General features: G+C 34.0%; 2 protein-coding genes across 5 annotated transcripts in view; one reads left to right on the top strand and one right to left on the bottom strand.

The window, feature by feature from the left end:
- The first annotated feature begins 10,869 nt into the window (after positions 1-10,869).
- LOC136030453 (uncharacterized) lies at positions 10,870-15,579 on the top strand. Its single transcript, XM_065709457.1, has 2 exons — positions 10,870-11,003; positions 14,802-15,579. The coding sequence occupies exons 1-2, from the start codon at positions 10,937-10,939 to the stop codon at positions 15,533-15,535; spliced, it is 801 nt and encodes a 266-aa protein (XP_065565529.1). The 5' UTR covers positions 10,870-10,936; the 3' UTR covers positions 15,536-15,579.
- A 943-nt stretch (positions 15,580-16,522) lies between these two features.
- Positions 16,523-23,006, bottom strand: part of LOC136030451 (sodium/nucleoside cotransporter 1-like) — a 91,027-nt gene continuing 84,543 nt past the window's right edge. For all 4 annotated transcript variants that reach the window (XM_065709444.1, XM_065709446.1, XM_065709445.1 and 1 more), the window contains 3 exons: positions 22,450-22,608; positions 20,412-20,592; positions 16,523-16,619 (listed from right to left, as the gene is read on the bottom strand). In XM_065709444.1, the coding sequence (XP_065565516.1) occupies positions 16,555-16,619; positions 20,412-20,592; positions 22,450-22,608 (405 nt within the window). In that variant the 3' untranslated portion in view covers positions 16,523-16,554. The remainder of the gene's footprint in view (positions 16,620-20,411; positions 20,593-22,449; positions 22,609-23,006) is intronic.

Below are 23,006 nucleotides of genomic sequence, written 5' to 3' on the forward strand. Positions count from 1 at the left end.
AATCAAAAGCCTTTTTCCCCAAACTTTCCAAAAACCCAAATAATAAGAAAAAAGCATAAAATAAGATCTGTTTACCCTGTTTTGAAGGGTATCCTGAGTGGCGGAAAGTGTCGGTCAGTCGCTCTCAAGTACCAGAAATTTAGATGAAGTTCAAATCTTGTAAAATTTGGAAAATACGATGGCTGCCTGCAACAAAAACATTTTTTCAGACCATATTTTCCCCCAAAATTATTATGTTTAATCCCTGGAAACATATTTACGTTTACATCTGCCGAAAGCCAAATAGGACGATTCTATTATGAAAGAGAGAAATTACTTTATCCATCTTTATCAAAATATTTTTAAATAATATAAGAAAACACGAGGTACTAAATTGATAACAAACAAGTATATTTAAATTTGACCATTAAAGGGGCTTATGATTCGATTGTACATAAAGTATAACAAACTCTTATGATAAATTAGTTACAGATATGTTTGAATATCAAACACATTGAATGATGGAAGAGCATGGAATCAAATGAGAAAGTAAAATTCTCCTTGACCTAGAAGATGGTGGTGATTTGAGCCCTAGATGAGAATATTACCAAAATGAATGAATTTCTTGGATGTTTCGAGAACTCAGGGAGGAAAAAGAGACTTGAAAATTATGTAAAGAAGACTGTTAATTCACTTAGACTGCGAATATGTGAAGTTAAAGAGATGATTTTGGGTAATGAGAAGATCGATCAACTTGATAGCTTCACTTACTTAATTATTATTATTAGCAAAGATGGTGGATGCGGGAAAGATGTTGAAGTAGAATAGTCAAGGTCCAGAGTGTTTTTTCGCAGTTGACAAAAGATATGGAAGAATAGCAAGGTAAGTCTGCGAATCAAGATTAGAATACTGGAAGAGATATAGATGACAGCAATCAAACATGGTTCTGAAACTTTGGAGGAAGATTAATTAAATATTTTTCAGAGGAACTGTCTACAGGTTTTTTTATCCATCTGATTGGCTGTATTTTAAACAGTAAGCTGTACAAAAATTATGATTCTGTCACACTTCTAGGGCTATAATGGGGAAAAGGCTGAGATGGCTAGAATAATTTCTGTGGATTAAGAATGACAGATTGATGAGATTGCCCTTTTAGGCTACCCATCTAGGGCTTGAGAGAAAGCAGGTCATCCTTGAGTTGAATTGTAGAAGGTCATAAGGAAGGGTTTAAGGGAAAATGGAACTTCTTGGGAGGGCGTAGAGTCGGAGGCTTTAAATAGATCGGGATGAAGCAAGAGCGTGCGTAGCTGATTTGAGTATAGGCGGCTTGGTGTTGCAGTGAGTTGTTAGTAGTAGAAATAGTAGAAAACACATTGTATTCTATTCAATATAGTACTTATGTCTTTGAATCATTTTTGCAAGCATTTCACAATTCCATATCGCTCTCAGCTTCTGCATCGTTTTGAAGAAAAAAAAAACTTTATAGATGAAGATATTAAGGCGACTGTAGATGTTAAAATTACAATTGTCCTCATTCGGATGAATAAAAAAAAAGTTTGTTTAACCAAAAGTGAGGAGTGAGATTAAAATTTAAAACGAACAGAAATTACTCCGTATATGAAAGGGACTGTTCCCTCCTCAACACCACACTCTTTACGCTAAAGTTTGACTCTTTCTCTCAACTCTACTTTTTTAAAACAGTATAAGAAATTAGCGTAAAGAGCAGAGCGTTGAGGAGGGAACAGCCCTTTCACATACGGAGTAATTTCTGTTCGTTTTAAGTTCTCATTTTGCTCCTTACTTTCAGTTAAAAAAAATTTGTTATGCTTAATTTAATTTCTGAACCTTTGTGAAATAATGCATGTTTTGATTTTGGCTCACCTCACATGAATAATTAAAACGAAATTTGAAATATTAATTTATTTTTATGGCTAAATGGCTTTCTCATAGTTTTGATCGGATGATTTTGAGAAAAAAGAAGCGGGGAAGTAGGCCTAGTTACCCTCCAATTTTTCGGTTATTTAAAAAGGCAACTAGAACTTTTAATTTTTTACGAACGTTTTTATTAGCAAAAATATACCTAACTTACGAATTAACTTTTGTAACGAACTTTTATATTCGTATGTTTTTATTACGTATCTGAGGGGGTTTTCCCCCTCGTTAATACCGCGCTCTTTATTTAAAAAGGGCACTAGAATTTTTAATTTACGTTAGAATGAGCCGTCACACGGCATTCTAGGACCCCTGGATCGATACGATCACCCCTGGGAAAAAAAAATCAAACAAATTAACACCCATCCGTAATCTGTCTTGTGGCAAAAAATACAAAATTCCACATTTTTGTAGATAGGAGCTTGAAACTTCTACAGTAGGGTTCTCTGATAGACTGAATCTAATGGTGTGATTTTCGTTAAGATTCTATGACTTTTAATGGTTGTTTTCCCCATTTTCTAAAATACGGTAAATTTTATCAGGCTCGTAACTTTTGATGGGTAAGTCTAAATTTGATGAAACTTCTATATTTAAAATCAGCATTAAAATGCAATTCTTTTGATGTAACTATTGTTATAAAGATTCCGATTTTTAGATTTTTTGGTTACTATTGAGCCGGGTCGCTCCTTACTACAGTTCGTTACCACGAACTGTTCGATAAAATAGAAAAGAGGAGATTTTTTCTCAAATTAAAGTAAGTAATAGCCTAAACTGCTAAAATCCTGCATCTACCACTACGCTATATTGTATTGTTAACCAATAATAGTTCTAAAGGGGAAAAATATAACGAAAAAGGACAACTTTTGTCGTTATATGTAGAAACAATTTTACAAAAAAAAATTGATTAATTAATAACTAATATTGCCAAACACAATAAGAATTAAGATTTACTTTTTTTTTACATTTTAGCGCTAAAACGTTAGCCCAAAACAATATATCTGATTAATAGGGTCATCAATTGTTATCATTTTGGTTTAAGTTCAATTTTACTGACTTCATATTTTTAATTGTATTATTTCAATGATGTGCTCGTAATGCAAATACGAAGTCTAAAGTTTGACAATTTAAAAGATGGATTAAAAATTTTAGGAAAATAGTTTGTGAAGTTGCTGAATTTGTCTTAAGGAAGAAAGCTGAATATGCAGCTAGGAATATTAGTCAAAATGCTTTATGTTTAACAGAGAAATGAGGGGTTCGCACAAAAATTATTTGAGTGCTAGATCATTTGAAAATTAGAGGAATGTAAAATAAGTGAAAAAGCATTAAAATTTGAATTAAGGAGGTGTGAAGTAGAGGCTATGGAGAAATCTGCTGATAATTTGGGAGATGCAGCCAGACGGCATATATAGTTTAATATTGCACTACCATATTAATAAGTTGAGAGGGAATGGTCATTCTGGACTTGTCCCAGTTTAAGATAGAAACGGGGTCACATTAGTGATGAGGTAAGAGTTAAAGAAAGATTGGCAAAACATTCTGAGAATGTGCTAAACTGTGATAGAGTTACAGGAAAAGATATTGAAAAGAACGAAAAAGTTTGAGGATAGATTGGAGAGAGGTGCTAAAAGTGTAGTAAATGAGTTTTTTAAATACGGTGGTTATGTAATCAGCGATAAATTACTGAAGATTACGAATATGATTTTTGAAGAAGGGGAAGTGCTTAGCCATTTTAGGAAAACTCTAATTAAACCCCTCTATAAGAAAGGTGAAAAGAGTGAGCGTATTAATTACGGGGGCTTCAGCTAGGTTTCTTTAGGTAGAAAATTACTTAGTATGATGATACTTTTAGACTTAGAGATGTTGTAGATCAAGTTTTAAGAGAAGAACAACGTGGTAGAAATGGGGAAAGGAAGCGTCTACCAAATTTTTACCCTTACATTTATAATAGAAAAGCGCCTGAGTCATCAAACCTTTCCAGTCCTCAATTTTATTGATTATGAGCAATCATTTGACTCAGCTGACCGACGAGATATAGCGAAGGTCCTTTCCTTGTATGGTATACCAGATAAATCTATTAAAGTGATTAGTGCTATGCACCAGAAAAATATTGCTGCACTTAAGGTAGGAAATGAGGTTATTAGCTAGTCTTCTAATAAATTATGATCATAGCAGGATTACGTCTTATATTTATTTAAATGGATTATTTTGATGAACTTTGTTCTGAGGAGCTCAGCAAAGACAATTGGAGAGTACGGAACCAATTGGGTCAGTAAAACTTTCTTAGACTTAGATTCTGCTGACGACTTAAGCATCCCAGATGAAAATTTTAGCAAAGTGAAAGAAGTTTTGAAGTTTTTGAGAGTTCAGTGTGCAAGAATAGGTTTACGAATTAATGTTAAGAAGACTAAATCGCTAAGACTAGGAATAAGTATAGGTGAATATGTGATATTGGGTAACTAGAAGAAAAAGCAAGTCGACAGTTCCACTTACCTAGATAGTATTGTTAGGAATGGCGGTGGTTGCCTTGAAGATGTTAAAGCAACATAGCGGAGGCCCAGGGTGTTTTTTTTTTTGGAGTTCGTAAGCGTTTGGAGAAATACGAAGACAAGTCTGCGAAACAAGACTAGAATATTAGAAGCTAAGATCATGACAGTAGTCAAGTTTAGTTCTGAAACGTGGGGTCTCCACAAGACGGAACAGTTTATAAAGGTTAAATGTTTTCCAGAGAAATTGGCTGTGAATTGTTTAGAATACTCAGCTGACTGACCCTATTCCAAACAGTAAGCTGTCCAAAAAATGTGGTTCAATCTTGATTTCTAAGGCTATAAGAGGGAAAGATTGAGATGGCTAGGACACGTTCTGCGCATGAAAGATGGCAGATTACCACAAATAGTCCTTTTCGGCCAACCGTCTAGGCTCAAACAAAAAGCAATTCGCTCCCAAACCGGGTGGGGAGTTTCGTGAGGAAAGATTTAAGCGAAATATTCAACCCTTGGGAGGGTGCAATAGGGAGGTTCTAAAAAAATTGGGACGGAGGACGAGCGTGCTTAGCTGTGTTTGCCTCAGGTGGCTAAGTGCTGCAGTGATTTGCTAGCATTAGCTTATTCAGTAATACAAATGCATGAAACTTCACATGGGTCTTAGACTTAGACTCTATTGAATAAATGTGGTGCGTTGAGTGATTTTTTTTTCGGGTTACAACAATTCAATTCAATTAATTTTTTTAACCGTGCAGAGATCTTATCCCAAAGGTTGACTAAATAAACACCTAAAAGCTAAAGAAAATGCTAGATCCTTCTCGATTTTTGAATTGGATAGGATCAGTGCTAAGTAAGTTGTAATATTGGTAGTATTAGTCGTTAATATTCCAATTTTTTTAATAGTCTGAAGCTTCATCTGCATCTTATTAAATCTAAATTTTGCAAAATCATGCAGAAACACGTAGTGGAATGCTAATTTCGACAAGCTTAGGAAATAATTTCACAGAATCAGAATACAGGAACTAATAAGAATTCAGGTTTTTACAATGTATTATTTTGTTTTTACTATTTATTGTTTTGTATAAAATTGTAAAAACTAGCTTCCAACCCGACTTAGCAATTTTTGAGTTATCCTGCTTGGGTAAAATATGAATCATCCAGTGTTGGCTCCTTTTTGCGTTTGAGTCCAGCTATTGCCATAGTTGTTCCCAACCTCAGAATGCCAGAAATGGACAAAACTATAGTTGCTATCAGTGTTACCCTTTTCTTCTCAAACAATCTGTAAAACCTTGACTATTTTCTGTAGAAAATAAGTGATGTCTTTCAGCTTGAGATCCTTCTACAGCTCTATTTCCAATTTTTGCCGGAAGAATGACCAAGGATGTGTATTTCTTGCTTTTTTTTTCAAAAGTCAGAGTGCTGACCCAGTCGTCCTAGAATATGGGGAGAGGGCTCATTCAAACGAAGATTAAAGCTCTAGTGCCCTTTTTAAGTGACCAAAAAGGTTGGAGGGCAACTAGACCCCCTTCCCATACCGTTTTTTCGAAAAATCATCATACCTAAATTTTGAGATAGCTATTTTTTTCCTCATAGTTGAAAGACACAATAACTATGCCTTTGGATACGACATGCCCCCTCCCACAGCCCCAGGGGAAAGCTCTTGAAGTTAAAACATTGTCCATTGATTACGCATAGTATTTGTTATGGAGAAGTGTGCGTACATTTTCGGGTGGGGGGGGGGCGAATTTTCTGCTGCGTTTTTCCACGGGGGAATTTTCGATTGGGAGGGCAGTTTTTAGGAGAGAACTTGTCAGGAGAAATTTTGCACTGGAGGAATTTACCAGAATTTCTATACAAAATTCTTTTTTATGTCTTACTTTCTCTTTTGTGTTCCACTTTTACGCGTGGAGTTGATAAGGGTAATTGCCCAGACTAATTTTCCCCTCAATTGGATTGTCTAGAGAAAATTTACCTCGGCAGTGGGATTTACCCATGAAAGTGGGCCAGATTTTCTGGCATTATTTAGAAAACGATCATAAATTAAATAAGAAAAATGTTTTTTCATCTGACAGTAAGAACCACCATTAAAACTTAAAAAGTACAGAAGTTATTACGTATATAAAGGGGTTTCCCCCACCTCAACACCTCGCTCCATACAGTAAAGTTTGTATTTTGTGCTAATTCTTTCGGAACGAATCTTGAAACACAAGAGTTGTTTAATTAGAACAATAAGAAGCTATTTTAAAAGTACTAAAAACATTAGCATGTCTGGTAGACTTTCTTGCAAGTCTGGCCAACTTGCCAGAAAGTTTGAGCCCCTCCTTCGAACTTGAAAAATAATGAAATTAACTTTTTACATGTATAGCAGTGATCTGTTAGTACTGATGTCTTTTTGGATTTAAGCCGGCCCATAGGGAGTGTACTATTGAGCGACTTGCTCCCCAAAACGGGGATTTATATATTACAATAGTACACCTAATTGTAATAGGGATTTGTTTACTTATGTGAAGGATGAAGAATTCTTGCGTGACTTGTTAGAGGTCAGGGCCCTTCGGTCAAGTGGGGTATCCCGGGTTTTAAGTGAGGACGGCACACACGTGGATGTTTACGTAATGACGGTACAAACGTGAGTGTTACGTAACGGCGGCACACGTAGAATACTACGTAATGACAATGCACACGTGGGACTCTCAAGATAAGAGGCTTGAAAACTCCTGTTATCGGCTTTAGAGTATTAAAAATCGATTTATCTGACATTTTAATCCTGTTTGGGCCAAAAATGGTCTTTTGTGGCACAAAATGGTAGTAAACACCCTTCTGCGATGTTCTGTCAGAATAGGATGGCTTAAAACCTCCTGTTTCAAAGCTTTAGACAATTAAAAATTGATTTCTCTTATATTTTGATCCTGTTTGGAAGAAAATTGATCTTTTATGGCACAAGATCACAGTAAATGTTTTCTTGTTTTCTGAGAGACGGGGACTGAAATCTAACAATCTGAAATCCAGTAAGCTATCGTAAATAAATAACCTCCATAAAAGAGCTTAAAGTTCAGGTCGGAGGTGTTAAAAGAATTTTTCCGGCAGAGGATGACGGAAATCTAATATCCAATAAGCCATCGTAAATCAAAAACTTCCATGAAAGGGCTTAAAATTAAGGTGGGAGATGTTAAAGGAATTTCCCCGGTGGAGGAGGGGGTTAAATCTAACGTCCAATAAGCTATCGTAAATTAATAGCTTCAATAAAACAGTTTAAAATTAACTTGGGAGGTGCTACAGAAATTTTTTCGGAGGAGGACTGAGATCCAACATCCAATAATCTATCCTAAATAAAATAAAAATTCCGTAAGACAGCTTAAAGTTAAGGTGGGAGGTATTAAAATAGCTTTTCCGAGGGAGAGGGACGGAAATCAAACACCTAATAAGCTATCGTAAATAAATAATTTCCATAAAACAGTTTAAAGTTAAGGTGGGAGGTGTTAGAGGAATTTTTAATGGGGAGGGGGACTGAAATCTAACACCCAATAAGCTATCGGTTATAAATAACTTCCATAAACTTTATTCCATTAGAAAGTATTCCCCGGATCATAATGATAGGAAGGCTTTCTTGGTTCATCTGTCTAACGCACAGTTCTATTTGGGGAAATCTCTTTCGATACCAAAGAGGACAAAAAAATTTGGAATATAAATATCCCCCGAGGAAAAAATCTTTAAGAAAATGTCTCAACGAGGAAAAAATGTTGAAGAAAATGAAATCTCGAAGAAGAAAAACACATTGAAGAAAAAAATGCCTTGAAAGAAAGATGAAACCCAGTAGAAATTTATCTCTTAAAGTATTATGTAACATCCCACATGCGCATCGTCATTACGTAACACCCCACGTGTCCGTAACCAATACGTAACACCCATGTGTTGCCGCCATTGTGTTACACTAAAGTGTGAGCCGTCTTATGTAACACCCACTTGTTTGTCGTCTTCAAGCACAACTAGCCCCTAACTTGACTGGTGGTGGGCCCTGACCTCTAACAAGTAACGTAAGAATGCGTCATCCTTACCATAAGTAAACAATCCCTTATTAAGTAACAATGAGGTGCTCTATAGTATTACTTGACATACAAGTGTACGTAATAAAATCTTAAGGGGATAATAGCTCCAACAGTACACCCCTTATGGAGCGGTTAAAATCCAAAAAGGCATCACTACTTATGTTGCCTTCTTCTTTTTTTTCTCAGCAGAACCATCAGGCTACTGGAGGATCGTAGTGAGATGTTTAATGGTCTGTTTCAAAGCTACTGCTCATATACAGATGCGTTTTATAAATTCATTGTGACAAAGCAATCTTTAAGTGTCACATGGCCCCAAAACTAACACTTGATGTTATTTCTGGAGTAGAAGCCTCGGGAAGAATAACAAAGATTCCATTACGGTGTCCATGGTCAAAATCCCTTTACCAGATGTTGAAGACCCTTTCCTTTTGTATTATCGCCTCCCAACCCCTTTAGCATATGAGAACTAAAAATAGTATTTTGAAGAAAGAAAAACTTCCTCATACAGAAAGTTTATTTAAACTTGATTTATCTTTGCACAAAGTTAATTAAAGTATTACTTACGTTTATCTTAACAGTAAAACTTAATTACCAAAGCAGTTTTGAGATATTTCGAAAAAGAGCTTCAAGCTCATATGTATATGCTAAACGTGTTTATTTCTTTCTTTTTCATTTCTGTACCGCTAGCGGGGTACTGAAGGTTCATAAGATACTATTTCAGAGCTCTTTTAAGCTAAAGCTTTCAAATGAGCCTGTTTTGTGGGAAAGTTTAAGATGAAGTTTTTTTCTAAAATATGGACTATCACAATCCTAGATTGGCCGAGTCCGTACTTCAGAATCCAACTTAAAATAGCAGCAAAAACAAGGAAAGAAAAAAAGGATAAAACTGGTTAGAGAAAAAAGTTTACGGAAGGTAGGAAGTAAAAGCTATATTCAATGCCCTATTTCAGTAAAACTCATGTTAACTTTTTAGTTCATCGCCTGAGTAAGACATAGGTCCTTTTGTAAGGTTTATTGTGTATAACAAAAACAACTTAAAAATATGTTTATACATGGAAGTAAAGAGCGAAGATGAAACTTAAACGAACAAAATGCATATTTTCGTAGATTGTGTAAGATATATCTGCAAAACTAGCTTAAATAATCTGATTCGCAATAATTACCTATATTAGTAGAATTTCAAAAACTAGTGCTTAACTGAAAACTGAGATTGCTTGAGTTTTTTGGAGAATCATGTAATTGTATACTAAAAGCTCTCAATATCATGGCTGGTGAAGAGCAATTGAGAGCCGTGTAAATTAGTCTTATATTTTTGGCTCTCAATATCAAGGCCGGTAAAGAGCAATTGAGAGCCGTGTAAATTAGTCTCATATTGTTTGCTCTCAATATCATGGCCGGTGAAGAGCAATTGAGAGCTGTGTAAATTATTCTTATATTTTATACTCTCAATATTATGGCCAGTGAAGAAAAATTGAGAGCCGCGTAAATTAGTCTTATATTTTTTGCTCTCAATATCATGGCCGGTGAAGAGCAATTGAGAGCTGTGTAAATTAGTCTTATATATTTTGTTCTCAATATCATGGCCGGTGAAGAACAATTGAGAGCCGCGTAAATTAGTCTTATATTTTTTGCTCTCAATATCCTGGCCGGCGAAGAACAATTTAGAGCCGTGTAAATTAGTCTTATGTTTTTTGCTCTCAATATCATGGCCGAGAGCAATTGAGAGCCGTGTAAATTAGTCTTATATTTTTGGCTCACAATATCATGGCCGGTGAAGAACAATTGAGAGCGGTATAAATTAGTCTTATATTGTTTGCTCTCAATATCATGGCCGGTGAAGAAGAATTGAGAGCCGTGTAAATTAGTCTTATATTTTTTGCTCTCAATATCATGGCTGGTGAAGAGCAATTGAGAGCCCTGTAAATTAGTTTCATTTTTACATGTTTCTTATGCATTTTTTTTTCTCTTAAAAGAACATTCTGGCCTTTTGAATCGGTCTCATATTTTCAGAAAAGTACTGGTTTTTTTTTTAATTTTGAAAGTGTAGTGATTTATTACGAGTTAGTTCATTTGAGCTATTTTTGCAGATATATCTTTCATAATCTGTGAAAAAGTGAATGGTTTTCGTTTTAAATTTACTTCCGTAGGATTATTTTTTAACTGATAGCAAAAAAAGTGAACGCTCAGGCTTTAATATAGAAAAAATACGAAATAATTCCTGTCTCAAATATTGGCCTTCGGAAGACTTTCCCCAAGGTTGATGACGATGATGATGATAATGACTAATTCTATTACTGGGATATTCGACTATAAAAGGTTTGAAAATAAGTTAATGAGCTTTAAATTTAATGTGTATTTTCTGCGAATTAGATTCATGCTTTGTCAATGGAACGTGCCTTGAGAATTAAATGCAAATTTTTCGAACTTGCTAGCCCAATCAAAAATTAGGCTGGTACGCAGCTTGGAATTTTCTAGTCGTAGTTACCGACAACTAGCTTCAAAATGTATAAGAGAACAAGCAATTTACTGTGCATTCTTTTTCTAGCTATTTGCATCTCATCCTTGGCAGGTGTGTATTCTTAGTTTTGTATTTTTTTTTTTTTTTAAGTACATCCTTTGCAAGTGAGTTCTTTAAAGCTGCAAAGTAGACTATTTATGAGACAGGGGCCAAATTAATTTGATTCAGTCCTCTTTCAACAGGTCCTCTTTTGTAAATATCAAATTCAATAGAGCCTAGGGTATTTATACACTCTCCCTTCCTTTTCCCAACAATACCCTAAAGTTTCAATTTCATCCCGAGCCGTTCCCAAGACCTGGCGGATATGCAAGACCTATATATATATATATACTAGCTGTTGGGGTGGCGCTTCGCGCCACCCCAACACCTAGTTGGTGGGGGCGCTTCGCGCCCCCCCCAAGCCCCCCCGCGCGCGTAAGTCGTTACGCGCCATAATAGTTACGCGCCATTGTAGTTGTGTCCCTATGTCCCACCTGTGAATATAGATAGATATATATATATATATGGTTTTAACTACGTAAAACTTGCGAATATACAACATTCTTTGCTGTCCCATTGTCTTTGCATATAAATAGATTGTCAGGTTTACCGACTCTTGAACATGCAACATATAATGGTCCATGGGAAAACAATCTGTATTCAGATCTATACCTCATGATTCTAATGATTGCCCTTGAGCTTTGTTGATGGTGATTGCTAATCGACCATTCCCTGTCCCGGTGTCCCGGTCGTCATTTACATCCCCCTGTTTCCTCCGGTGTCCCCGTTGTAGTTGTGTCCCTGTGGCCCGGTCGTCATTTATATTCCCTGTGTCCCGGTCGTCATTTGTATCCCGGTATTTTTTTCCTTTTTTTTTCTTTTTTAGTTTATTTAGATTTTTAGATTTTTTAGTTTTTTTATTAGTTTTTAGTTTTTTTTTCTTTTTAGTTTTTTTGTAGTTTTTACCTTCTTTTTAGTTTTGTTAATTTTTTTTTTTACTTATGTCCTGGTCGTCATTTATACTCCCTATGTCCCGGTGCTTTGTTGATTGCTAATCGAACATTCCTTTTGTCCTGGTCGCTTTCTCTTTGAGTGTCGTCATTTATTTTTTTCTTTTTTAGTTCTTTTAGTTTTTACCTTTTTTAGTTTTTTTTAGTTTTTTAGATGAAAATTTTTTTTAGTTTTTTCCTTTTTTTCTTTTTAGTTTTTTATTGGTTTTTACCTTTATGTTAGCTTATTTTTCAGTTTTTTCCTTTTTTTATTAGTTTTTAGTTTTTTTGTAGTTTTTGCCTTTTTTTAGTTTTTTCAGTTTTTTTTTAGTTTTTTATTGGTTTTTACCTTTATTTTAGCTTATTTTTCAGTTTTTTCCTTTTTTTTAGTTTTTTTTTATTTTTTATTTTTTTTAGTTTTTTACCTTTTTTTAGTTTTTTTAGTTTTTTTAGTTTTTTAGCTTTTTTACTTTTTTTATTAGTTTTTAGTTTTTTTTTGTAGTTTTTGCCTTTTTTTAGTTTTTTCAGTTTTTTTTTTAGTTTTTTATTGGTTTTTACCTTTATAGTTTTTTTAGTTTTTTAGCTTTTTTATTTTTTTTATTAGTTTTTAGTTTTTTTTGTAGTTTTTGCCTTTTTTTAGTTTTTTCAGTTTTGACGTCACCTAATCCAGTTTTTTCAGGTGACGTCACCTGACACATCCATCCATCCATCCACAGACAGACAACTTATTTTTATATATATAAGATATAACTCACCACAACACCAAGCCACCTGAGGCCAACATAGCTACGTACGCTCCTTCTCCATCCCAATCTATTGAATGCCTCCGTCTCTTGCACCCTCCGAGGAAGTTTCTATTTCCTTTAAATCTTTCTTTGGACATCCTCCCACCCCAGACGAGGATGATCTGCTTTCCTTTAATCCCTAGACAGATGTCCAAAAAGGACAATATTCGACAATCTGTCATCCTTTATCCGCAGAACGTGCCCGAGTCATCTTAACTTTCTTTCACTATAGTCCTAGAAAGTAGAATTGAACCACATTTTCGTAAAGCCTACTGTTTGATATACGGCAATTTCTCTGAAAACCATCTAGCGCATTTGTTCTAACCGCGTGTAGCTTTACTCTTTATATTCATTTTTGACTCGCTCACTTGCTCGGTGACGCATGTCTTCTGACTGCGTGTGTCTTTTCCTCATTTTCATTTTTGAAAAGCTCTTATTGTCGTTTTCGCTTATCTTCTAACCGCCCGCGTCATTTCTCTTTATTTTTCATTTTTGACACGTTTTTGGATTTTGATGACTTCAGACAATTTAGCAATGACCTTTGCTTTAGCTGCCCGTATTGGTGTTATCGCAACTGATGGTCATCATTGTCGATTTTTACCTTATCACGTTTGATAGTTCAAAAGTAAAACAGTTTAAAATAGGGATGATACCTTTTTATTGACAGTGAATAGATATAAATTTTTTTAACTGGATATTTCGAACACATATACAGTGTTCATCATCAGCAGTAAAATAGTTTTTACTGTAGTATATGTGTTCGACATACCCAGTTAAAAAATTTTATATCTTTTCACTGTCAATAAAAAGGTATCATCTCTATTTTGAACAGTTTTACTTTCGTCATGGAAAGGCAGTGTGGTCTTCGAAGTTATCTACGTTTGATAGTTCCGGTGTTGGTTCCAAAGAATCATTATTTATAGTAACTGCAACTGCAAATTTTTGTTTTTGGGCCTTCCAATAGACATTATATTATATAAATAACTGATTCTTGGAAAATCAACAATATTTTTTATGCTATGCATGACGTCATAGAAGAAAATGCTTATATGATGAATTGCTTATATAGTGAGAATTGCTCATATGATATACTAATATAGTACATGATGTCATATGCAAAACTTAAAATTAAGGCTCTTTTTGAATTTTCTTAGATATCTAACCTATCTAGATCGTTTTTATACGAAAATATCTCAAGATAATAATTTATCAAAAAATTATAGAGGCGTTTTCGAGAAAAATTCATAAGTACATAAATATGTACACAAATATTGCTAGACGAGCGGCTACTGAATAATGAAAAGCAAGACGAACGGTTATTCAATCATTTTTTTGTTGTCAAAATTCTTCAATGCCGCTGCCTCAACCCTAGAATTTCCATCTAAAAGTCATACCAAAGCAACAATAATATTTATAAACTAAGTATTATGGATTGTTAACTAAAAAGATTTATGATTTGTCAAGAAAATTGATGCGTCTAAGGACATGAATTTTCTCAATATAAACAAATTTACATTTCATACTCTTGTCACATCATTTTAATGGTGTTTTTTTTTCGCCGGCCCATTCGCCATTCAATGAAGAGAAATCAAAATAATAGAGTGATAAAAAATATTTTTCCGTCAGATTATAAGACCTTGTTAATCAGAAAGATGCATAGACTGTTTATTGTTGTTTTTTTTTTCGGGAGAGGAGTTTATTTTGGAGAGAGGGTACTTTTGGCCAATCAGCTTTAAAATATATTACAGGAATCTTGTAAAATGACCGGACACGTTTCAGAAGGGGCTTGATGTCTGGACCCAGTAAATGATAAATTTTCCCAAACTTCTGAATACATTCAAATTATTCCCTTTTTATTTTTACCCATCCCCCTGGAAATATTTGAGCAAACGTCTTTGTTATGGATTAAGGCATACTGAATTTAATAGAAGAACCATAGAAACAACACCTAAAGATTGAACAAACGAGTCGAGAGTGGCTCTAGGTGTTTGTGGCTCTAGGCGTGTGGCTCTGGGGCCGTCAATCTTCTTCCATTTTTATATTTAACAACCTCCAAAACTCTTAAAATATTATTTCTAAGCGTGCAACTATTTTAGATTGTAACTCCAATTTGAACACCAGAAGACATGAAAATGACCCCAGAATTGAACGCTCAGACAACAACCTCCTAAAGCAGTGTAAACGCAACCTTCGTAGAGCACAAATAATGAATAAAGCTTTTGAAAATCAAAACGAGCTTCTCACAGCAGAATTAGATGAATTGAGGTCTCAAGTTCAGGCTCAAATCAGACACGATATGGTTGTCTTTCCAACAGAAGATGCAGAAATGAATGTGACGGAAATTGCGGCTAAATTAGTTGTTGTAGAAGAAAAGAACAGTCTGCTAGAGGATGAATTAAAGATAAGTTTCAATGCGACAAATGAATTAAGAGAAAAATGTAAACAAGAAACTAATAATCTGAAATTACTAGTTGAAAAACAAATGGATGTGGTAAGAGCAATTTATAATCACATGAGGGACTTAAACTTATCTGATACAAAAACAATCGTCAAAAACAGTAGCGGCAAAACTGAAGAAAGTAAGGCTGAAGACAGTCTTGCTAAACAAGATGAAGGAGCAGTTGCAATAGTTTTTACAGGAGAATTCACTGACAAAATAGAGCCAAAATTTGAAGAAAATCCTGAAGAAAAAAGGTTTGCTGAAGAAGTTATTGATACTAGCCAAGTAATAAATATGACAGATGTAGAAAATAACACGACGAAAGAAATACTGGAATCAAGAGACCATAATGATTGGTTTAGCTTCTTTTTATCAAAACTTTTTGCATAATAATAGTTTTGGCCCTTGTATTGGAAATAAATTCTGGGAGGATTTATAGATTTCATTTTAGTTATGATTGAGTTGAAGCTGATAACCAAGTATTTTTCCGTTTTAAAGCTAGAATGAAAATCTTGAAACCAATGAAACGTTCCTTACTTACAGTTCGTTACCACGAACTAATTGACAAATGACAAAAATGCAAAATTCCACATTTTTGTACATAGGACCTTGAAACTCCTACAGCTCTTGTATGCTGAATCTGTCGGCGTGATTTTTATTAAGATAACTTGATATTTTGGAATGTTTTCCCCCTTTTCAAAAATTAAGCAAATAGTTTCAGGCTCGTAACTTTTTATGGGTACCATTAAAATTGATGAATTTTACATATTTTGAATAAGCATCGAACTTCAATTCTTTTTATGTATTTATTGTTATCAAGACTCTGTTTTTCAGAGTTTCAGTTACTATTGAGCCGAATCGCTCCCGACTCACAATTTGTTACCATGAACTGTTTGAAAAGCTTTTGAGAACAATTCTTCAAAACACAGTCCGGCATGACTACCTTGATCAGGATACACCCCATTGAATGATGTATAGACGGGGAATTAGCAGTTTTAAACCCGTAACCTAACAAAATGTTGGTCAGATCCGTAAAAATGTAACAAAAAAGTATATAAACAATTTTTTTATGCATTTTTTAATTTTTTTTGTAAGCCCATATCGACACGTGAAATATATGTCAGAAGTGACAGAATTGCCCCAAAAACAGCGAGGGGAGACCTTCATTTTTTCTTTCCGCTCCATCTAAGAAATATCTTTACATTGTCATCTCATCCCTAAGAAAATCGTGACTACTTCCATGCTTCCCAAACAATACAAAATGTTTTTTGTGTACTTTTTACACGTTATATACACAATGTACATTTAGTGCTATTTTAGTGCCATTGAGTGCTGAACATTGGATTATACTAACCGTTAAAACGATAATAAACCGAGAAAACAAAACAAACTTATTTATCTAAAGAAAATCAATAAAAGATGGAAGTTATGTTTTCTACAGGTAAGTCTGGTCCAGGAGCCGTTGTAAGTGCACCTATAAAAAAAAAAGATTGAGGAGACGAAGTAAGCTTGTTTTGAAATGCTACTGTAAGTACTCAAATCTCGAAGAACTTATTTTATAATAACCAGAGACTCGGTAAAGGTATTTTAAGTGCTAGCAATTATGCCATAGAGTGAAATTCAGTTACGGCAAAAGTGGAAAAGAATGTGGCTTTTCGAGATCTTAACAAGTTGCAGATCTAGGTGATTGAAAATGTAACAAGTCTGTGATGAAATTAAGTGTCGAAAAGGTGTTTTCAAAACCCGAATTCGACCTCTTTCCATATCGTAAAGACTTTAAAAATTATGCGAGTAGCCTGCATGTTTCTTAACTTTGAAAAAAGGCATTTTCCAAGTTTGGCTTAGATTCTGCCTTTGATGAATATATCGTTAAAAAAAAAGTTTTCTGATGGAAGCAAAGAGCTAAGGTGAAATATAAGAGACAAAAAAAAAATACTTTTTAGATTATGCAAGATGTATCTACAAAACTAGCTCAAAGAAACCGCCTCTGGAAATGTTGCTATATTTTTATGATTCTAAAGACTAGTGTTTTACTGAAAACAAAAAATAGAAAGCAAAACAAAGCACGATTCCGCCTTAGGAGCAAAAAGTCCATAAATAGCCAGCAGAATGTAGAAATCTAATATATACGGCTCTCAATACTCTTTCAACAGCCATGATGTTGATAACTTTTAGCATAAAATAACTCAAGCAATCAAATTTTTCAGTAATGGGCTAGTTGTAAAATTCAACAAAAGAGAGAAGTATCCCAAGCCAGGTTTATTTCTCTCAGATAGCGAAAATATACTTTTTTTCTATTTTTCTACTATTCTCTACAAAATTAGAATACGAACTGGTTATGGAAAATTTGTTTTACAATAATTTCTAAAGAAAAAAAGAAGTTGCAAATTCTTTGATCTATTGCAACCTATTATTTAGAACTTGCAACCACTTATTTGACTGCTAGTTTCACTTCCTGAATTCATCAAAAAAAGTTTCAAAGGCATTTACAGCTGCTAGAAAATGTTACTTTTTAGAGGCAGTTTTCTGTTAGTTTACTGAAACATAGTTGTTAGTCATTTTTTGTTTTTGCGCAAAGACGATGGAGATGGAGGCTTAGTACCTAGCCACTGAAAGAAATGTTTTAGCGTACTATCATTATACCTAAAACCTTAAAATCTAAAGGATAGTGTAAATGTCCTTAAAGTGGTTCGTGTTTTCCTAAGTTCAAAGGAGAGTGAGAAAAACAGCTTAAAGTCTTCCCCCCAATAGCCTTTTTAAGTGTCTAAGCAAGAAGACCTGCGTAAATTACATTGTTTGTTTTTATTACTGTGACTTTGCTTCGGTATAACACATATGATTGTGGCTTAGGTTTGAAGTTAGTAGTGTTGCAAAAATTGTTTCCTGTAATCTTAAGGATCGCTCCTATTCATCTCTTTTTTTCTTTTGTTTTTTTGCCATAAAAATCAAAAACATGAATGTTGAGTGTAAGCAACAATGGAATAATAAAATAAGAATAAAATATATAAAACAACACAAAAATGATATAACAAAAGTCGCTTTAGCCAACCCGTTCCAGTACCATCTAAGGTCGTAATTTGACATTTTCATATGAATAAGATAATTACCAAAATTATTTGTCAATATGTTCTCAAGAGAGGGGGAAGCGTCAACAGGACAATTTAGATCAGGAGGATCAAAATGTGATTGAATTAACATGACCTTACTGTTCTTTTCTGTGAATGCAGTTCAGCACACAGTTGTGGATAAGCTTGAAACAAGCAAGTTTTGTAAGTTTGAAGATGCCGGATACGACCCCTAATGTAAGAAGCTATAAGGGATTTCAGTTCGAGGGGGGAATTGTTCTCTTATGAAAAAGGTATGTTTTGTATGGCTGTTTGTCTCATTCAAAAATTAAGCTCTAGAGATCCAATACAGGCAAATCATTTACTATTATGAACAGTAGAGTGATCAGTTTGCATTCACAATACGAGCGGGCTGCCGGCTGAATTGTACGGCACACAGAAAGCTCTGAAACTGGATCACTGGAATTCTCAGTGCTGGAAATTTGTTATAAAAGTCTTATATCAAAGTTTCATTTAACTAAGTCTCATTTAACTTATAAATTGTAGAAGTCTATTTTAGTCTCCTTTAATACTAATATGAAAGAGATGCGGTGTCTCCTAAAGCTGAAGAGAATGACCAAGAAACAAAATCCAGATTCCTCATAAACAGAACTTTACAATTTTTGCATGATTAGTAATTAAAATTAATATTATTATACTTTTATGGGACTTTTATGATTACTGAATGAAACCTGTGTGATGGATATAAATCAACAAAAGGGTTCTGTCACCCTTTCAAGCTCAATATTAAAAGCATTTGAGAGCAATAAACAGTATTTAACATCTAAGGGAAACACAAAGTATATTAAGCACATGAAAACTAGCAGATTCAGGAGCACTTATGCGTGAATTACACAGGGAGGGCATATATTTTTCAAAATCTGAGAAGCTTTTCTTATTTTTCAGATGAAAATACGCCAAAAAAGGTTGTTTTTTTTTCAATAAAATACCAAAGGAATTTATTTTTCAGAATTTAGCAAGGACGAAAATTCCAGAGAGGCAATTGCCCCCAACTCATTGCCACCCATGCACAAAGTGTATTAAGAACCCAGTATATTAAGAGTATGTAGTGAGAAAGGTCTATTAATAGATGTGTAATAAGACAATATAAAGGAAAGTGTATTAAGAACACACATTGTGGATTTAACAAGAAGATTTTTACAATGTATAGACTCAACAAAAGCCATATTTATATTAAATTGATCATTGTGTGGGCCTTGTGAATAAAAAAGCATTTAAATACTTCCGTTTAAATGTCTATTTAAATGTTATAAAAGGAATATAAATCCTTTTTTTAAAAGTTAGTTTAAAAGTATTTAACTACTTTCTTTTCTAAATGTTTGAGCCTTAAATACTTTAGAAATTCAAAAAAGGAAATTTTTCCTGGAAGTAAATATTGCTAATAATTTCTTCCAGCAATTTTGGAGAGTTTTTTTCGTATTTTCAATATGAATCAGTTTCTCATGGTGATACTAATGTATTAGTGCCTTTATAAGTTCAATTATTGACATATTAGTAACTTAACGTGCTAGTTACTAGTAGGTTGTGGCAAACACTGTTTGACAATCATTTTTATCTCCGAGGAAAAAAAATTTCTGAAATAAATCTGCAGTAAAGTGTCATACTCAGAACCTGTTGGAAGACTTTTTCATCCGAAGAAATATATTCACTTTTAATTGGATGCTTTAGGATAAAATTTCGGATTTCTTTATCGAAAAAAAATACCATGATTCTAACTTAAATTTAGCGAATAGACTTTTCTGACTTTGCCTTGCATTGATCCTAATGATTCAAACAGGGTTATAGTCATACCATTTTAGAATAAGTAACTAGTTTGCTGTACATATATCAAAGTGTTTATGGTCAAATTTATGCTCAGGATTTAAAACCTACTGAATGCACAGTGAGAACTACTTGCTTGGTGGAATAGATTTAGGTGCCCGTTCTAAGGGGAGGGGGCAAAAATCTAAAGGATAGAGGTTAACATTCCCTCTCTTCCCTGTCAAAAGGTGCCACTGAAGCCACATAAACCCTTAAACTTCTTGCAGATTATTAAATGGAGCTTTTCCGGAGCTTTTCCGGAGTATTCTTTGGATAAAATCTTCTAGAAAGTTTACTTACCGAAGTTTATCAACTTAGGAAAGTTTATGAGGTTTACTTACCGGCAATACATGCATTTAGAAAGGACGCAGTTGTTCCTGCAATAAATGCCCTAAATGCAATAGATGCCAAGTCAGAAGCACGAGATGGCGATAGAGATGATAAAGCAGCTATCTGGGCACCAATTGACCCAGGATTGGCAAAACCACAAAGAGCATAAGTGACAATGGCTTCGGCTCTTGGCTGAAACGAAAACGTCATTTAGCTATTGCTACGTTTAAAGACTAAAAGCTAGGTCATTTTAATAGAAAAGAGGTTATGTGACACGTTTATCAAAGCCGGATTTATAGCCCATCTCCTTAAGCTCAGCCCACCCTACCTGTTGGTTCAATCAGTTAAAGCACCTTTAATTTCCTAAAATGCTTAACGGTTAAGGTTTCCCCATGAAGTTTTATGTATATTTTTTTCAACTAGATAAATGCTAGAAATCGTTGCTTTAGACATAAACTTATCTTGCAAAATCCTGAATGTCTACAAGAAAGTTTTTGTATAAATATCTACTAGTCATGGCTAAAAACCAGTAAAAACCATTTTTGTGCTTTATCTTCTTCGATAAACGTTGCATCTTTTTGAATAGCCACAACTGAGCTAAATCTGTAATTATTTTACTTGTGTCAAATACTTAGCTGACATTGTTTTTTTTTTATTTTCCTGTGATTTTGGAAAAGTGACAAATATTATTATTCAACAACCCTGAGGTTGCATCGATTTTTTTTTTTTTTTTGCATAAGAAAATGGTCAACCGTAATTGTTAGAATGCACGCAGGAGACCGTTTTCCAGCGTACCAGGATTTACAGCTGAAGAATAACGAAAGCAATTGATAGTAATTTATGCATCGCATATTTTCATACAACTTGAGTAAAGTGTGGTACAAGTGTGCAAATCACATAATTGTATTAACCATAATCGAAGAATTGGATTATTTTCGATACGGTGCCTTTTTTTTCTTAACAAATTTCTCACTATGTTTCTTACGTCACCGATCTTCACCATGACTTATTTCTTTGAAAGCTAAAATTTTGTAAATTGCCAAAGCAGCAACTTCTATATAATCTATTGTTCAAGTTTATGAATTCCCATAGGCAATATTTTTTCATATAATTGTTTAATTGTAGCACATGCTAGAAAAACTCTATAGATGGCGTTTTGAAAACTTCACATTCAATGCAATACGGTTTTTCAGATGACATCAAATTTTCTTTTCTTTTTTTAGAATAAACTTTTCAAAAAGATGCATTAAATTGGGACAGAGGAGACATTTCAAGATCTTTTAGAGAGGGAATAGAGCCTGGGTACATGCTTACATGCAGCACCATATTTTTTTTCGCAGATTAAAAAAAATATGTCATTAAATTAGCCTAGGATAAAAACCTAAGACCCATGATAAAAATAAAGAGAAATATAAATATTCTCTATTATGTCTATTATAAAAATGATAGAGAAATATTGCGATATTATAAGTCAAACGCAGATCCAACATAGATTAATGAAGGTAAACACGAAACATATAGAAACTCCGTAAAAAGCTAGAAACCTGAAGAGAAACACATACAAAATGAAAACAAGTAATATTTACATGTATACTAGAAATTGAAAAAAAAATTGTACCAACTAATTTGCTGAAGATAAGCCATTTTGAAATTTAAGATAAATGATTACGTTTTTTTATAAGGACATGACAGAAAAAGGTTCCAGATTCATTTTATAATTTTTCCAAATGACAGTTTGTTATCTGCTATCCTTCTCTTAATTAGCATCTTCCATACCTGCACATATTGGAGGTAGGATTTATCTGAGTATAGATATGATATTTGGCCCTCAGACTGTAAATTTCTTAATCATCAATATCCACCCACTTTGACAAATTTCCGATTCCCCTGTCGTAAAGATTAACCTGCTTTGAATCCAAGGCATATTGCAGCAAATAAGTATATTCAAAGACTTTTAAAGAATCTTTTCTTAGCCAAAATGGTAATCCGTCATTATTAATTTTAAGCAAAATTTGGGGCATAACCTAGTTTGCATAAGAGATTCCTTACCGAAATAAGTCCATTTTTCTTAAACTCAGCTAGGCGCCCAAAAGCAGCAAATTCGTTGACAATCGACTTAATGGCAATTAATTGACCAACTATTTCGCACTCTGACCAATGAACTCCAAGTAACCATGCAACAGGTATGAAAGCCTTTGAAATCAACCACTATGAAATGAGAAAATGTTTATTGGTCGCTCCTTTTTAGCAAATTGTGTTAAAAAGGGTTTCAATCATTACTATGTTTCCCATTAATGTAATTGAAGAATCTACATATTATTTTTTGAAACTTGGATAATGCGTTCGTATTTCAGACAAAACCAAAATTTATAAGCCTTAGGCTAGATAAAATGTTTCCGACAAGCTACATACTTTTCTGCTGTAAAGCATTTCAATCCCATCGACATCCTATCTTGATGCTCAAGTAACGATCAGCTGACATATTTATCATGATGAATACCACGAACACATCCTTTTTGTGCGAGCACACAGTCGTAGAAAATTAGGGTAGATTCAACCAACGGCTGTCAAAACTCAAGGGCGTCGATTTTTATATTATCTCGAAC

This window comes from Artemia franciscana, chromosome 8 (genome assembly GCF_032884065.1).
Source record: "Artemia franciscana chromosome 8, ASM3288406v1, whole genome shotgun sequence".
NCBI classification, from domain to species: domain Eukaryota; kingdom Metazoa; phylum Arthropoda; class Branchiopoda; order Anostraca; family Artemiidae; genus Artemia; species Artemia franciscana.

Excerpts from the sequence above, each read along its gene's own strand:
- LOC136030453 (XM_065709457.1), top strand. The coding sequence starts at position 10,937 with ATGTATAAGAGAACAAGCAATTTACTGTGCATTCTTTTTCTAGCTATT. Across the intron at positions 11,004-14,801 it reads TTGCATCTCATCCTTGGCAG|ATTGTAACTCCAATTTGAAC; the intron begins GTGTGTATTCTT and ends CAACTATTTTAG.